The 17,364-nt window shown below is 41.3% G+C and overlaps 2 protein-coding genes across 8 annotated transcripts in view; one reads left to right on the plus strand and one right to left on the minus strand.

Annotated features, from left to right (window-relative positions):
- Window positions 1–952: 952 nt before the first annotated feature.
- dnai4 (dynein axonemal intermediate chain 4) lies at window positions 953–14,190 on the minus strand. The gene is made up of 17 exons (XM_061677887.1): window positions 14,068–14,190; window positions 13,795–13,954; window positions 12,072–12,229; window positions 11,576–11,679; window positions 11,328–11,487; window positions 10,868–11,007; window positions 10,658–10,807; window positions 8,453–8,638; window positions 8,027–8,322; window positions 7,717–7,797; window positions 4,819–4,973; window positions 4,496–4,656; window positions 2,985–3,106; window positions 2,811–2,909; window positions 2,513–2,739; window positions 1,699–1,852; window positions 953–1,386 (listed from the first exon to the last, which is right to left on the minus strand). Exons 1-17 carry the CDS (start codon window positions 14,094–14,096, stop codon window positions 1,342–1,344), a joined length of 2,427 nt encoding a protein of 808 aa, XP_061533871.1. The 5' UTR covers window positions 14,097–14,190; the 3' UTR covers window positions 953–1,341.
- Window positions 14,130–17,364, plus strand: part of LOC133403199 (AP-3 complex subunit beta-2) — a 32,900-nt gene continuing 29,665 nt past the window's right edge. For all 7 annotated transcript variants that reach the window (XM_061677878.1, XM_061677881.1, XM_061677883.1 and 4 more), the window contains exons 1-2: window positions 14,130–14,152; window positions 14,944–15,169. In XM_061677878.1, coding sequence (XP_061533862.1) covers window positions 15,057–15,169 — 113 coding nt within the window. In that variant the 5' untranslated portion in view covers window positions 14,130–14,152; window positions 14,944–15,056. The remainder of the gene's footprint in view (window positions 14,153–14,943; window positions 15,170–17,364) is intronic.

Raw genomic sequence — 17,364 nt, forward strand, 5'->3', positions numbered from 1 at the left:
AACATCCCACAGGTGAACAGGGTAATTGGGAACAGGTGGGTGCCAGGATTGGGTATGAAAGGAGCTTCCCTGAATTGCTCAGTTATTCACAATCAAAGATGCGGCGAGGTTCACTTCTTTGTGAACAAGTGCGTGAGAAAATAGTCGAACAGTTTAAGGACAATGTTCCTCAACGTACAATTGCAAGGAATTTAGGGATTTCATCATCTACATTCCATAATATCATCAAAAGGTTCAGAGAATCTGGAGAAATCACTGCATGTAAGCGGCAAGGCCGAAAACCAACATTGACTTCCCGTGACCTTCGACATCAATGTGTAAAGGATCTCACCACATGGGCTCAGAAACACTTCAGAAAACCAGTGTCAGTAAATACAGTTCGGCGCTACATTCGTAAGTGCAACTTGAAACTTTACTATGCAAAGCAAAAGCCATTTATCAACAGCACCCAGAAACGCCGCCGACTTCTGTGGGCCCGAGCTCATCTAAGATAGACTGATGCAAAGTGGAAAAGTGTTCTGTGGTCCGACGAGTCCACATTTCAAATTGTTTTTGGAAATTGTGGACGTCGTGTCCTCTGGGCCAACGAGGAAAAGAACCGGACGGAATGTTATGGATGCAAAGTTCAAAAGCCATCATCTGTGATGGTCTGGGGCTGTGTTAGTGGCAATGGCATGGGTAACTTACACATCTGTGAAGGCACCATTAGTGCTGAAAGGTACATACAGGTTTTGGAGAAACATGCTGCCATCCAAGCAACGTCTTTTTCATGGATGCCCCTGCTTATTTCAGCAAGACAATGCCAAACCACATTCTGCACGTGTTAGAACAGCGTGGCTTCGTAGTAAAACAGTGCGGGTACTAGACTGGCCTGCCTGCAGTCCAGACCTGTCTCCCATTGAAAATGTGTGGCGCATTACGAAGCGTAAAATACGACAACGGAGACCCCGGACTGTTGAACAGCTGAAGCTGTACATCAAGCAAGAATGGGAAAGAATGCACCACGACACCATCAGTGACTTGTGTGTATCGATTTGTATGGTAATATGGGTATTAAATTTACATTTCATTAATGTGTATTATGTTTCCTTATAATTTTTGTCATATAGTAAGTTCCATTTCCCACATGAAACAAGACTCAAGAAGAAACATGACTCCAATAGAAACTTGAAACGTGACTCAAATAAAAAACATGAAACTCTAATTGAGAGTCACATGGAAGCATTGGGTAGATTATACATACATACATGTTGACGGTCACATGGACCACATCAGACACTGATTGAAACAAAAATACTTTTAGGGACATGTCAGTAGCACTTAATTTGTTTGTTAAAACTACTAACTACTGGAAGGAAAGTGAATGAGTTCTTTCAAACTTGGCACCTGGATGTAGAAAAAAAATCAAAATGTAGTTAATGGCAAGCATAGTACATGTGTGTTAAAAAAATAATCTACAGTGAACCCCCATTCATGTGAGTGATTGAAGTTACACACGCCATGGTCCTAGAATGAATTGAACTCAAGGTACCACTGTATGCTGTAAGAGCCCATTAAGAACAATAAACCACAGATTTCTGCGATAAAGCCGGGATTTTTTTTGTTTCTCCCCCAAAATCTGTGATATAGCGGGGGTGCAAACGATGAACCAAGATATAGCGGGGGAACACTGTACAATGAAGCTGACATCGGCATTACCGTCTTGCCCGGCCCAACGCTGAGGTCCTTGATCCTGTAGAAGTTCACTTGTCCACTAGAGTCCCCGACCAGGATGCAATCTGAGCTCCTGGCGAAGAGGAAGGACGTCATGGTGATGCCTCGTGCGGCGGGCTCAACGATGACTGGGTCCAGCCTGAGACAGAGATGCAGTAACATTTGTAACATTCATGACTCTCATACACGTGCAGAGAAGAGTTAAACAATGTAAAGCTAAAATAAGGTAAAACTACTCACGCTAAAACATAATGGAGAGGGGAACAGTAAGGTGTTTGCAGAGCAATACCACCTAGTGGTGTTTCTTAGGTATTGCTTCAATTCAGTCTTTTGTAGTGAATAATAAGTGTATTATGGTTGGCGTCTGCTTGGTATAAATAATATATGTATGGAATTAATGTTTTAGTTATTGTATTGTACATATTGTACATACCTGTAGAGTATTTATTTCCCATATGTCATCGGAAATTAAATTTCCCAGATGAAACATAACTCAAGTAGAAACATGACTCATGCAACAATCTAACTCTGAATCTGAGAAACATGAAAGAAGAGTCCAATAGAAACATAAAACACAATTCCGATAGAAACATAAAAAATGACTCAAGTAGAAACATGAAACATGACTCCAATAGAAACATGACTCAAGTAGAAACATGGCTGGAACAGAAAAATGACTTCAGTTGAAATGTGACACGTGACTCAAGTAGAAACACGACTCAAGAAGAAATGAGAAACATGACTTGTGAAATGTCCTGACTCAACTAGACATGAAAGTATCCATCTCATCGAGACTCACAAGGAAGAGTTCAGGTCCCAAATCTCCAGCTGTTCACTTTTGATGGAGGCAAATACCGAGGGCCAGAGTGGGCACCAACTGACGGAAAGCACGGGACTCTGGATGGAGGTGAAGCCCATTACCGGCATCAGGCAGTCCTCCTTCCATAGCTGGATGGTCCAGTCAGCGGAGCAGCTCAGGAAAACGTCGAGGCTAAATGGTGACCATTCCACTTGGTTGACTGGGCACTGTGGAAGGGGCAGGGAGGTCAGAAGTAACCATTCACAGCAATGTAGTGAGGAGTTAGTGCCTGACTTACAAGGTGTTTCTGATAAAGGGCCAGGTAATGATGATGGTTGGACACGGAGCACTTGTGGATAACGCCTTCTGACGTGCCAGCCAAGTAGATACTGGGATCCTGAGGGAGGACCGATGAAATTGTGTCGTCGGATCACAAAACATAACTGTGCAGCCGGATAAAACCTCAACTTACTTTGGGGTGAAAATCCAAACAAAGACCAGGCGTCGCGGTGGAAACTAAAATACCCTCTTTCTTGGTTTTGTTGCCTTCGGCCTTCTTGATGCCGTCTTGGATTCTCCTCAGTTCCAGCATGTCTGACAATTGACGGGAAAAAAATGTGTGTGACGGCTGAGAGAGGGAGATTTTATCTGATTTAAGGGTGACCCAATTTACAAGTTTTGGGAGACACAAACCATTGCTCAATTTATTTTTTTGCTTTTGTCTTGCAAGTCAAAATAATTATCTCAAGAGTGCTAGACGGTGGTAGCAAACCCAACTCACTTCACAACAAGCAGAAGTTTGGCAGATAGTGAACAATTTTTCAAAAAAGAGGCTTCAAGCTGTAAGTCGAATTTCACCTTTAAAGTCGACATTTACGGCGAAATACTTCCGTTACGGGTATTGTCCCACGTGATTGTGACAGCAAGCTCAGTGTGTGTGGGTGTGTGCGTCCATGTGTGAGTGAGACGGGACTGCGAAGGAGGAAGGAGTGCGCGCCGGTGCGAGTGTGTACAGTAGCAAGTGTAGTGATGGCGACCAGGGAAGGGGAGCGATTAGCGGAGGACCCGTTGACTGTGCAGAGGAGCTAATAAGGCCATTAAAGCAGCAAATCGGTGCTTTGTGCCTTTATTGTTGCCGCCACCCAGCTCAGCTGTGCAGCGAGAGAAGGAAGTTAACCCCTGCGTCTCCAGACTACGGTCAGGTGACCGTAGCGGGAAAGGTTAACACTTCGTATAAAGAAACTAAAATACATTAAAATAAAAAAATAAGATGCTGTACTTACCATTACTGCTGAGTGTGTGAAAAAAGGAGGTCGAAAAAGGCAACGATACTCCCACAAACACATGCAAGCACTATGCACTCGCTAAGCACAAACACTATGGTGCTGGGACAAAATGGCGGACGAGGCATGGGCGTCGTAAAGTCGAGGACTTCCTGTACTCAGATATACAATATATTTGTAATTCTTTAAACGACTATATGACAATGGCTGAGTCAGTTGTGAAGCTCTTCTTTGTGTGTCCAAATGTCTGTAATATACTGCCCCCTGGTGGCCAAGGCGCAAAGACCAGAAGTAGCACAATGTGGGGTTGGCATTTCCGTTCTTTTCAGTGGGGAAAGATGATTTGAGATACGATTGTTCTGGGTTACGAGTGTGGTCATGGAAGGAATTAAACTCCTAAGTCAAGGCATGACAGTATGTCCCGTAGTTCTTTGTGAGCAGTACAATGTTCCCCAGCTATAACATGGTTCACTACAAGACGCAATATTTCCGATACATTTTATACTAATAATAATTTTTTGCTTTCAACTACATTTACAATGTGTTTAAAAATGTATTTTCATAATTTTAAATGTGTTTAAAACTTGCGGGTGGGGTAAAAGTATTTTCCAAAAATATATACCTTTGGTTTGGAACATAACTTTTGCGATGAAAGGAGTTTGACTGCTGTAGATTAGTGTTGTTCAGCATTGTCTCCTACCAATGCCCTCCAGGCCGTGGCTGCACAGGAGCCACTTGAGGACACGTCCGTCCTCCGACACGGACACGATGGATTCCACTGTGTCCTCTTCAGAAAGGCCCAATTCTTGTTTGGCCCAGGTGATTTGCCAGACTGGATGAACGTGCCTCCGACTGCAATCCCTTCACAAGAGAAAATATACCACATGGAAGTTGAGAGCTCGTCAGGTGTGTGTCATATTATTCAATTTCACTTAATTCATCCATTTGTATATGAAAAGGCCACAGCGAGGCAGAAACCGCCGTTGGTGACAGGCTCTTCACGACAAGTTCTGGCATCCTCACATGCTGCTGGCGAGGAATGTGTGGCTGTCTCGATTGCGCACACTGAAGATGGCGACCGTGCCGTCGTGCAGCCCCACTGCCAGTTTGTCGGGGTTAGTGGAGGAGAAATCCAGCGCTGTGATGCTGCTGTGACAGTGGTAGTGACGCTCTGGCCACTGCACACAGCACAATGCATTTGAATCAGTGAACCTGTGTTGAGAGCAATCTTGTAAACGTTCATCTATCTCAAGACTCAAGTAGAAACATAAAACATGACTGAAATCGAAACATGACTGGAGTAGAAAAAAGACTCAAGTGGAAACAAAAGTCAAGTAGAAACAAGACTCTTGTAACATGACTCAGAGAAACTATACTCTAAAAACATGATTGAAGTAGAAACATGAAACAAGTAGACACATGACAAGAAACACAATTGAAGTAGAAACATAAAACAAGACTCAAGTGGAAGCATGATTCAAGTAGAAACAAGACTCACATACAAACATTACTCAAGTAGAAACAACTCTATAAACATGATCTATGACTCAAGTAGAAATATGACTCAAGAAACATGGTACATTACTTAAGTTGAAACATGTGTTAAACATAAATAAAAACAGCATCCATCCATCCATTTTCTGAGCCGTTTCTCCTCACTAGGGTCGTGGGCGTGTTGACCGACTGGTTAGAGCGTCTGCCTCACAGTTCTGAGGTCGAGGGTTCAATCCCCGACCCCGCCTGTGTGGAGTTTGCATGTTCTCCCCGTGCCTGCGTGGGTTTTCTCCGGGCACTCCGGTTTCCTCCCACATCCCCAAAACATGCATGGTAGGTTAATTGAATACTCTAAATTGCCCTCAGGTGTGAATGTGTGTGCGAATGGTCGTTTGTTTATATGTGCCCTGCGATTGGCTGGCAACCAGTTCAGGGTGTACCCCGCCTCCTGCCCGATGATAGCTGGGATTGGCTCCAGCACTCCCGCGACCCTTGTGAGGAGAAGCGGCTCAGAAAATGGATGGATGGAAAAACGTAATGTTACAGAAATTTTCTTGTTTTTAGCAAATAATTATTAATCATTATCATGAATCATTCATAATCCAAAAAAGATGGGACAGGGTCAAGTTTACCACTGTGTTGCATCACCTTTTCTTTTAACAGCATTCAATAAACGTGTGGGAACTGAGAACACTAATTGTTGAAGCTTTGTAGGTGGAATTCTTTCCCATTCTTGCTTGATGTACAGCTTCAGCTTTTCAACAGTCCGGGCTCTCCGCTGTCATATTTTACGCTTCATAATGCGCCACACATTTTCAATGGGAGACAGGTCTGGACTGCAGGCAGGCCAGTCTAGTACCCGCACTCTTTTACTACGAAGCCACGCTGTTGTAACACGTGCAGAATGTGGTTTGGCATTGTCTTGCTGAAATAAGCAGGGGCATCCATGAAAAAGACGTTGCTTGGATGGCAGCATATGTTTCTCCAAAACCTGTATGTACCTTTCAGCATTAATGGTGCCTTCACAGAAGTGTAAGTTACCCATGCCATTGGCACTAACACAGCCCCATACCATCACAGATGCTGGCTTTTGAACTTTGCCTCCATAACAGTCCGGATGGTTCTTTTCTGGCGCCGTTTCTGGGTGTTGTTGATAAATGGCTTTTGCTTTGCATAGTAGAGTTTCAAGTTCCACTTACCGCACTAGCGCCGAACTGTATTTACTGACATTGGTTTTGTGAAGTGTTCCTGAGCCGATGTGGTGATATCCTTTACACATTGATGTCGGTTTTTGATGCAGTGCCGCCTGAGGGATCGAAGGTCACGGGCATTCAATGTTGGTTTTTGGCCTCGCTGCTTACATGCAGCTATTTCTCCAGATTCTCTGAACCTTTTAAGGATATTATGGACCGTAGAGGATGAAATCCCTAAATTCCTTGCAATTGTACATTGAGGAACATTGTCCTTAAACTGTTCGACTATTTTCTCACGCACTTCTTCACAAAGAGGTGAGCCTCGCCCCATCTTTGCTTGTGAATGACTGAGCAATTCAGGGAAGCTCCTTTGTTACCCAATCATGGCACCCACCTGTTCCCAATTAGCCAGTTCACATGTGGGATATTCCAAACAGTTGTTTGATGAGCATTCCTCAACTTTCTCAGTCATTTTTTGCCACCTGTCCCGGCTTTTTTGGAACGTGTTGCAGCCATAAAATTCTAAGTTAATGATTATTTGCTAAAAAAAAATCAAGTTCATCAGTTTGAACATTAAATATCTTGTCTTTGTAGTGTATTCAATTCAATATAGGTTGAAAATGATTTGCAAATCCTTGTATTCTGTTTTTATTTATGTTTAACACAACGTCCCAACTTCATTGGAATTGGGGTTGTACAAACATGAAGGATGACTGAAGTAGAAACATTACTCTAGAAACACAGATCAAGTAGAAACATGAAACATGACTGAAGTAGAAACATGAAACAAGATTCAAGTTGAAACATGACTCCAGGAACATGAAACAAGACTCAGATAGATGACTCTCGGAACATGAAACATGATTTAAGTAGAAAAATGACAAAAGTAGAAACATGGCTCAATGGAAACATTAAACCTGACTCAAGTAGAAACATGAATCAAGACTTGAGTAGGAAAGCAACCAAAATAGAAAGATGACACAATTGAAACATTGCTCTAGAAATCACATAACACATGTAGAAACATGAAACACGTATAAAACAAAACTTAAGTAAAAACATGAACCATAACTCAAGTACAAACATGAAAAATCAATTAGTACCCGCTCATGTCTAACATGACTCAAGAAACATAAGAAAAAAACCACAACTCAAGTAGAAACATGACTTAAATATCAAATGATTCAAGTAGAAACATGAGTCATCACAGCATTATATAATGTTAAGTACATACGCTCAAGTTTTTTATGGACCAGCAGCAGATTAGGCCTGTTCTCCCAGGGCAGAAGTCACCGTAGCCCACTGCAAGCAGATCCTGACAGCGAAGGAAAACACACACACACGCACACACAGATCAACAACTTCACTGCGTCATCCTGAGACCTGTTGAGAATAATTCAACCCCACCATGTCGCTAAATATGACAAATGCTAAATAGCGCTCCTTTCCCACATCTGAGGGCAGAACAGTAATTACGTACACTGTAAAAACATACAAAACAAGGTCGATTAAAAAATATGCGATGTCACTGGGGACTTTCCTACCGAGTTCTTTTTGTTCCAAGCCATGCAGGTGATGTTTCGTCCTTTGCTGAGCTCGCAACTAAAGGTCCAGAGAAGTTCCAGAGATGGATCGGCCGCTTCCTCTTCCTCCTCCTCCTCCTCCCCTTCTTCCTTTCCCTCCTCATTCTCTTCCTCTTTCACCTGCTCCTCTTCCTCCTTCAGCTCCTTCACCTCCTCCTTAAGCTCCTTCACCTCCTCCCCCACCATCTCTACCTCCTCTTCCTCCTCCTCCTCCTCTTCCTTGTCCAGCTTCTCACACTCAGGCTCAGGAGGCAGCACTTAAAACACAGTTGGCTCATCATTACACTTAATTCCCTGCTCGTCCTCCATGTTAACATGGATATTTGAATTCAACAACCGTCAATGGGAGTGAATGAGTTAAACCAACATCTCCAAGCGTCGGACTACCTTTTATCTCCGGGAGGTTTCTGTAAGCGGCCAGCTTGGGTTGAAAAATGTTGGCGACGAGGCAGCGTTCCATGATGAGCAAATTGCGTTGGAACGTCTCCGACTTGAAGATCAGCTGAAGCTCTGGCACGTCGCTGAGATCGCCCCCTTGCATCTTGATGGAAAACAGGGAGCTACCGGTACTGACTGGGCACAGGTGAGACAAAGTTAACAGAAGCCTCTTTCATGCAGTGTCCGTTATTCCACCCGTGCCTTTTGTACGGAACCCAGCGCAGAAACACAACTCGTGAAACATGAATCAAGTAGAAACATGAAACATGACTCAAGAAAAACAACTCATGGACAAACATTACTGTAGAAACATGGCACAAGTAGAAACAGGACTCAAGTAGACGCATGACTCAAGAAACATAACTCAAGTAGAAACATGACTCGAGTAAAAATGTTACTCTCGATCAGGGGTGTCCAAACTTTTTTCAAAGAGGGCCAGATTTGTTCAGATGAAAACGTATGGGGGCCGACCATTCGGCCTGACATTCCTCGAACCATTACCATTGTAAAGTAACTTGTAAATATGTAACTATATCACTTTGCTGTCTGCAGCTAGGTCGATATTGCAAATGAGAATCTGTTTTCAATTGCATTACCGGGATAGTTAAAGGTTACAATAATAATAAATTAAATACAAATGAACTATTTTATGAAAGTTGACTGATTTTTTTTAGAAACATGTATTTATTGATTTTGTTTTAACAAATCACATCCCAGTGCATTTTGACAAAGAATAGTATAGTGTCTATACTATTCTGTCATCTGACTTGACTACAGTATAGTCAAATCAGAAAAAGTGCTGCTGTGCTATCAAAACAGCTTCCAGTGGCTTCCGTTTTTCGGCGCGTTTGTTCGCCGTTAGCTTGTCGTAGTGAGCATGTTTCGTCTGGTAGTGCCTCTTAATATTAAATTCTTTGAAAACAGCCACAGTCTCTTGGCAAATTAGGCAGACACAGTTTTTTCGTATGTCAGTGAAAAAAAATCCACTTGTCTTGGACACGGCGGCCCTCGTTGTCAACTGTCCTCTTTTTAGTTTCAGTTGCCATTTTAGAAATGGGCTAAAAACATACCACAGGGGTCACGCGACGAGAGTGCGGCCACAGGTCTACTGCCACCTTCTGTTGAAATATAAAATGGCTTTTTTTTGTATGTGTGTATTGTTTACTGTGGTAAACTGTGCTGGCGGGCCACATATTATTGATTTTATGACATGATGCTTCGGGCCGGAGGAAATTTGGACACGGGCCGGATTTGGCCCGCGGGCCAAACTTTGGGCATGGCTGCTCGAGATACACAACTCAAGTGAACCATGACAAGTAGAAACATGACTCAAATAGAAACATGACTGTCAAAAAATGAAAGATGACTCTAGAAACATGAAACAATGTTCTAGAAACATGACTCAAGTAGACATGACTCAAGTACAAAACATACATCTATAAACATGAAAGATGAATCAAGTCAAAACGTTACTCTAGAAACATGACTCAAGTAAAAACACTACTCAACTAGAAACACAAATCAAGTAGAAACATAACTCAAGAAACATGAAAGATGACTGCAGTAGGAACGTTACTCTAGAAACATGACTCAAGAAAAACTACTCAAGTAGAAACACGACTCAAGAAAGATGAAAGGTCACTCAAGGAGAAACATTATCAAAGAAACATGAAACATGATTCACTTACACCATGACTGGAGTAGAAACGACTCAAGAAGAAAAATGACTCAAGTACAAACATGATTCTGGAAACATGACAAAGGAGAAACATGAAAGATGACTCAAGTAGAAATATTATATATTGCTCAAGTTAAACCATGACTCAATTACTGTACAGAATCTGAGTAGTAACATGACACAAATAAAATCATGACTCGTACAAACATGACTCCAGAAACATAAAACATGACTGAAGAAGAAACATTCTCAAAACTTGGACTCTGACTAAAGTTGACTACTCTACTTTATGGTGGAATCACGCAATTATTTTTATCCTTAATTTTCCCCATTGTTGATAAAGGAAATGTTGTCAAATGTAAAACCAGTTGAGGAAATAATAAAAGAGGAAACATTAAATTCATTTTGTGGGTCATAGAGAATGCAAAAAAAATGGTATTGAGTTGTTGTTGTTTTTTTTTTTGAGTTTTTTTTACCGGTGCTTATTGTGCTGATGCTGCTGAAGCTTCTCATGCGCTCCAGATCTTTGCTAACATCCACGGTGCATTCCCCAGCACCGGCTTTCTCAGCTTTCGGAGCTCCGTTCTGGAACGAGTCGTAGATTTCCCAGATGGTGGCGATGGTGCCTGTCAAAGAATTCCAACTTGAATGAACTGACCGGACAGCAGATCTAGTGTCCATCTTACCTTGATCGTGCATGACAATCTTTTCGCTCTGGAGTTTTTTGTGTTTCGCTGCGCCGACGAACGTCTGCATGGCTCGCGCAACGTACTTGTCATTGCCCAATCTGTTGTTGCACAACTCAATATAGAGGATGTTACTCTCCCTGGAAGATACACAGGTGACGATACAAGCTGTGGTTTGGGAGATTTGCTCAGGGTTTATGATCACAATATGAGGATTATTATTGTGAAATTGCATGTTTTTATGCTAAGATTCTTAATTTACAGTGGATAGAAAACGTCTACACACCAATGTTCAAATGCGAGGTCAAAAAACAAGATCATTTCTTAAACTTTTTCACCATTAATGTGACCTATAACCTGTACAACTCCATTGAAAAAAAAAACATATTTCGAGAGGGTAAGTAAAAATAAACATTATTTTTGTATAATTCGTTTGTTTGTTTTGTTTGCCTTTACTGACTTAACAGCCTGTGCGTTTTCAGCCTCCTCGGACATACAGGTGCTGGGCAGATCCAGAAGTGTGATGGTGTCCGTCTCAGTCAAGTAGATGTTCAAAACCTCATCCAAAGCCATCTCCTTCGACGCCTGTTGTCCCCCAGCGACCGCTTGTCTCGTTGAATCTGGAAAGGAACATAAAAATACAAACATATTCATGAATTGCATTCTGCTCCATCCGGGGATGCCGTCAAATCGTGAAGAAGTAGTAACCGAGTGGCTGGCTGGTGTCCAACTTGATAAAGCCCACACGACTTTGAGAGGCCAGTGAGGCTCTGGTCGACAGGCTGGGGAGACTGGTGCTCCACATACATAACCTGGAAAGCAAGGAACAATGAGATGTGGAACGTGCCCGGAGGATATATTTTTACTTTCTCAAATGAAATGTGACAGATGTTTTTGTTTTTTTTATCGCAGCTGAGTTCAGGCAAGAGGTGGGATAAACCCTGAACTGGTCGCCCGCACATAGAAACAAACAAACAGTTGCACCCACATTCACACCTACGGGCAATTTAGAATCTTCAATCAACCTACCATGCATGTCGTCGGGATGTGGGAGGAAACCGGAGTATGCGGTAGTATTTTTTTATTTCCTCATGTAACTATCTGTTGGATATTTTTTTTCTATTTTATTGTATGTTTTTCCCCAAGTCAAAATGATTTGCTATTTTAATCCTTGAATTAGCTCGCAAGTGTGATCACTTGTTACCCGGAAGAGGGCACATGAGAGAAGGAGGACGATTTGGAAGTGTCCCATCTGGAGTAGAAATCATCGAAAAAGAATCTCTGTGGCTTGGCATGCGGGTCCTTGGGCTCGGGCTCATACAGCGGCCGCGGTGTCACATCATTGCCGTCCTCATCCAGCACCTGCAGCGAAAAACGGCACGTAGCGCAAAATCAAACACAAACTGAGGAGAAATGTGCTCTTGTGTGAGTCTCATATGCATCGTGACTTGTTTGGAGCGTTATAACCTGACTGCTGTGATGTTTATTTTACTATTAACAGTTGTCTTAATCCCCTTTGCATTACATCTTCCTCATCTAAAATTTAGAGTACGTTTTAAAAAAAAAAAAAAAAAAAAAGATATATATATATATATATATATATATATAGTATTAGATTAGTTCCTTAAACAATGTGACATATTTGTATTGCCTCAAATTAATACAAATTTATATGTGAGTTATTTTTATTTCCTCAAATCATCATCATCATCACCACTCATATGTGAGTTATTTTTATTTCCTCACTCGACGTGATAGCGCATGTGATAGTTGTTTCCTCAAAGAATAATGTGGTACATTTTTATTTCCTCAAATAATGTCAGTGCAATTTTATTTACTCAAATAATGTGATTCGAATTCAAATAATACAACCCCAATTCCAATGAAGTTGGGACGTTGTGTTAAACATCAATAAAAAAAGAATACAATGATTTACAAATCATATTCGACCTATATTTAATTGAATACACTGCAAAGAAAAGATAGTTAATGTACAAACTGATAACCTTTATTGTTTTTAGCAAATAATCATTCAATTAGAATTTTATGGCTGCAACACGTCCCCAAAAAGCTGGGACAGGGTCATGTTTACCACTGTGTTGCATCACATTCAATAAACGTGTGGGAACTGTGGACACTAATTGTTGAAGCTTTGTAGGTGGAATTCTTTCCCATTCTTGCTTGAAGTACAGCTTCAGCTGTTCAACAGTCCGGGGATCCAGTGGATGTTTATTTCCTCAAATGTTGTGATAGTACATTTTTACTTAAAATAATGTGCGCTGATTTTTTTGTTCCTCAAATAATAATTATTTATTGTTACTTGTTATTTTCACAGGTAATACCATAGTATATTTTTATTTATTCAAATAAAAATGTGGTAATACACTTTATATCAAATATTGCGGACATATTATTTCCTCCAATTATAATGTGATCATACTTTTTATTTCTTAAAGAATGTGATGGGTTAGATAAATATGTATATGTATAATAATGTGAGAGTACATTTTTAATGACTCAAATAATCATTTCACGGTTTATATTTTCTTCCTAAAACATAATAACGTGATAGTAGTTCTATTTACTCATATAATGCGATAGTAGTTCATTATTTCCATTAGGAACAATGGAAAAATGTGAGTATATTTGTTCAAATAATGTGAACACAATGGATTTTAGAGGTTCCAATTTATTATACTGATATCAATTAATCATAAACCTGATAAATATTCATTTGTGCAGCCCTGTCTTGTTGTCAGTGAGCTCTCGAATTTTGTTTTATTCAAGCAAAATTTGAGAAACAACACATTCGGAAATAATGTTACATTGATACCTTTAGTCCAATGGAGAATTATTATCTTTTAGAAAAGTATTGGATCTCAATATATGGTGAAGATGGAGCAAATGGAAGAGCCCAATGAAGTTACCCGGATGGCTTTCCTATGAACGATGCTTCTTCCCATTTTACTGTCTGAAAGCATCCTGGAGCCTTTCCGGCTCTGGAAACCCGTGAAGCTGCCCGTGTATCTCGAACTTTGGAGGACTCGCTGCATCCCCGACGTGGATCTTTTCACAGCTCGAGAGGAGCTAGAACACAAAGGGGGAAAAAAGGAAGAAAACACAAACAGTCTGGTTAGCATCAGCCGCAAGTTGTGTTTCCTAGATGAACAGCTAGTTAACAGCAAAGATTGTGTACATACGCGGTTAGCGTTGAACTATTTCGCTTCATCTTTCGTTTTTTCCCCCCTCCCTACATACACCTTCAACCTGGATTTGAGATGTCTTGTGAGTTGACGCTGAGTGCTTTTGTTGTGCTTTTAAAACGCTTGTCACTCTCGTTGCCGTGACAACGTCAACAAGGAAAGCTACAAGCAACTCTGCGCATGCGTACAATCGACGCTTTTACAAATAAATAAATAACAGCACTATTATTTGATTAAACAACACTACACCCGCACACACAAATTTGTTCTTTCTTTGCCCGACGTCTAAAAAAATGGACATCTCTTAAAATCTATGATGTTCCACAATTTGAACTGTCATATTATTTTGTTTATGGATGCTTTGGAATTTTCGGTTTTAGACATATTACTATCATTTTGTTACTGGGTAAACATATTTATTTTGCCAAATGGAAAAACAGTTAAGCCATCCTCCGGATTTATCAATGACTTCAAAACGTTTTGTCATGCCTTAAAATATTAGAAAAAGCAAATATAGTAGACAAATATGTGTAGTCAGTGCTTGTAACCAATTTGAATTTTCCTTCTTGTCTCTGCTCCATTACGTGTCAATTTAAATGCCTAATTTACTTTGTGATTTAAATGCACTTTATTTGCTATTATATTTTCTTTTTTGTTTTCTTCTTTCTTAAAACAATCCACGGTTAGTTTTTCCATATTCTAATTGCATTTGTACATATGTATTATTCTCTTTGGGGGTATGTCATTTTCAGTGTTCAATACAGTATAAGTAAATACATAAAATGTCCGAGCCAATCTGGACCAAACACTTCCGGGTTCATCATCCTACCCTGTCACGTGATCATTACATCACAGCCCTCCTCCTCCCACCAGGGATTACATGGTGCCGGTGCGCCTTTAAGGGCCGTGGACCAGCCGCTATACTCGCACGAAAAATCTCGGTCGCCTCGGAGGGGGGAGGTAGAAGACACTGAAACGCCGCCACCATGTCCGCCAGCTCGGCCTTCAACGACGAGAAAGGGGGCTCCTCCAGCGTCGGGGAACCGGAATATGGCCACGACCCCGCGAGTGGTGGGATTTTCTCCTCGGACTATAAAAGGTACACATGGGCTCGCTTCGTAGCCAAATGTCGTTTGCCGCACCGCTGATGCACGGTTTGGTTGGTATTTCAATGTCAGCACATGGCCTGAGTTGAGCTAGTTTCAATTGAATGCCCCCCACCACCATCTTGTCTTGTGTGCTGGTCGTGATTTGGTTCGCTCGAATGTTGTTACTGTGGTAATATGACCTGGAAGAGTCAAGGTATTAAAAAAAACAAAAAAAAAAGAGGAAGAAGTTTGAATTAGTACAGTATTCAGTGGACGTGTTACATTTGTGTTATGAGAAACGTCCTGTTTAATTAATATGGATCACCAGCAGGCCTCGACTCCATCTTATTCAGCACCATCCCTACTGGACAGCGCCACCCTATTCCAAACACTCCTACAATGAAGCCCCGTATATTCGCGGTTTGGCATTCGCGTTTTTGTTTTGTTTTTCGTTAGGCGGGGAGGGCTATCATCACTGAAAGTCTCATTTATTCTCCTTTTTTATACTCGATCCAAAGAAATGGAATTATTACTTTGGTGCTATCTGGTGGAATTGTGGTGTTTCTGTCTGGTTTAATTCATTGATTGTGTTCCCCCCCCCCCCCCCAAACTGTTTTGTTGGGGGTCTTTGAAGGCACCTCGTGCACCGTCAAAAGTGAAAGTGAAAGAATGTTTCTGCTTCCCCTCCCCATGCAGCTTCTAATAAGACTGCTTTGCTGTTACGCTTTGCCTGTATTTTTTTTTTTTTTACCGTTGATAAATGCCGTATAAAGTACATCGAGTTACCGACTGTATGAAATGCGCTATGAAAATAAAGCAGATTGCTTTGCCAAAAAGTGAATTTAATGACTTTATACTGTTTGTGTCATGTACGAGTGTGCATATTTGTGTGCCCACGTGTGATGTCACGTGACTTTGTGCTAACTTGTTATTTAGACTAGTATGCTAGCTAATACAACAGATGAGCCTTATGTTAAGGTAGTTCGTTTGTGTTGACTAATTTAACTACTGAATACAGTTGTTGATGTAACATGGGTTTGTGATTGTGTACGTGCTAGATGCATGGCGTTGGTGCTTTACGATCCTCTCCTTTTAAGTGCTTTACTGCCATCTTGTGGCATCTATATACATTGACAAATCTCTTTAAGAGGTGTTAATTATTTGTGGATTTTCGCTATTCGGGGCAAAGGTCAGTCTCACTCCCCACAAATAACTGGGGTTTACTGTAATATGTATATGAATAAACTGGAAATGGACAGTTTTCTAACTGCAAAAATAAATAAATAAATAATTCCCGTAGCAAATACAGCAGTTTACGAACCCCAAATTGTACGTTAAGTTGGATGGCCGCAGTTTATAACTAATTTGCACTAACGCAGTAGTAGTCACAATTATAGTATTTGTTTAAAAAATACAAACCCCAATTTCATTGAAGATGGGATTAGTGTAGGCGGCACGATGGTCGACTGGTTGGCGCGTCAGCCTCACAGTCCTGAAGACCGGGGTTCAATCCCCGGCCCCGCCTGTGTGGAGTTTGCATGTTCTCCCCGTGCCTGCGTGGGTTTTCTCCGGGCACTCTGGTTTTCCCCCACATCCCAAAAACATGCGTTAATTGGAGACTCTAAATTGCCCGTAGGTGTGAATGTGAGTGCGAATGGTTGTTTGTTTGTATGTGCCCTGCGATTGGCTGGCAACCAGTTCAGGGTGTACCCCGGCTCCTCCCCGATGATGGCTGGGTTAGGCTCCAGCACGCCCGTGACCCTTGTGAGGAGATGCGGCACAGAAAAAGAAAATTTTTTTTTGCAATTATTCTCTCATTTTGAATTTGAAAACGTTCCGAAAAAAAAAGCTTGGACAGAGGCAACAAAAGTCCGGGAAAGTTGGGGAATGCTCAAAAAACACCTCACAGGTCAAAAGGTGAATTGGAAACAGGTTAGTATCATGATAGGTAATATAAGGAGCATCCATGAAAGGTTCAGATGTTCCCATGCAAGGATGGAGCAAGGGTCACCATTTTGTGAACAACTGCATGAGCAAATAGTCCAACAGTTTAAGAACGTTTCTCAAGTTTTACCTGTTTTCGCCTGTGCGTCCGTAACTCTGTCTTCCTCCCATATTACAAAAAAAAAACCTGTTATGTTATTTGAAGACTTTGTCCATAGATGTAAATGAATGTGAATGCTTGTTTGTCTATATGTGCCCTGCT

The sequence above is a fragment of the Phycodurus eques genome, chromosome 5, assembly GCF_024500275.1.
Source record: "Phycodurus eques isolate BA_2022a chromosome 5, UOR_Pequ_1.1, whole genome shotgun sequence".
In the NCBI taxonomy this organism is placed as follows: domain Eukaryota; kingdom Metazoa; phylum Chordata; class Actinopteri; order Syngnathiformes; family Syngnathidae; genus Phycodurus; species Phycodurus eques.

What these genes read in the sequence shown, in the direction of transcription:
- dnai4 (XM_061677887.1), bottom strand. Translation starts at nt 14,096, where the DNA reads ATGAAGCGAAATAGTTCAACGCTAACCGC. An exon ending in GGACACCAGCCAGCCACTCG is followed by an intron (nt 11,488 to 11,575) that starts GTTACTACTTCT and finishes GTTCCTTTCCAG; the next exon opens with ATTCAACGAGACAAGCGGTC. An exon ending in CATCAGCACAATAAGCACCG is followed by an intron (nt 8,639 to 10,657) that starts GTAAAAAAAACT and finishes ACCTGTGCCCAG; the next exon opens with TCAGTACCGGTAGCTCCCTG.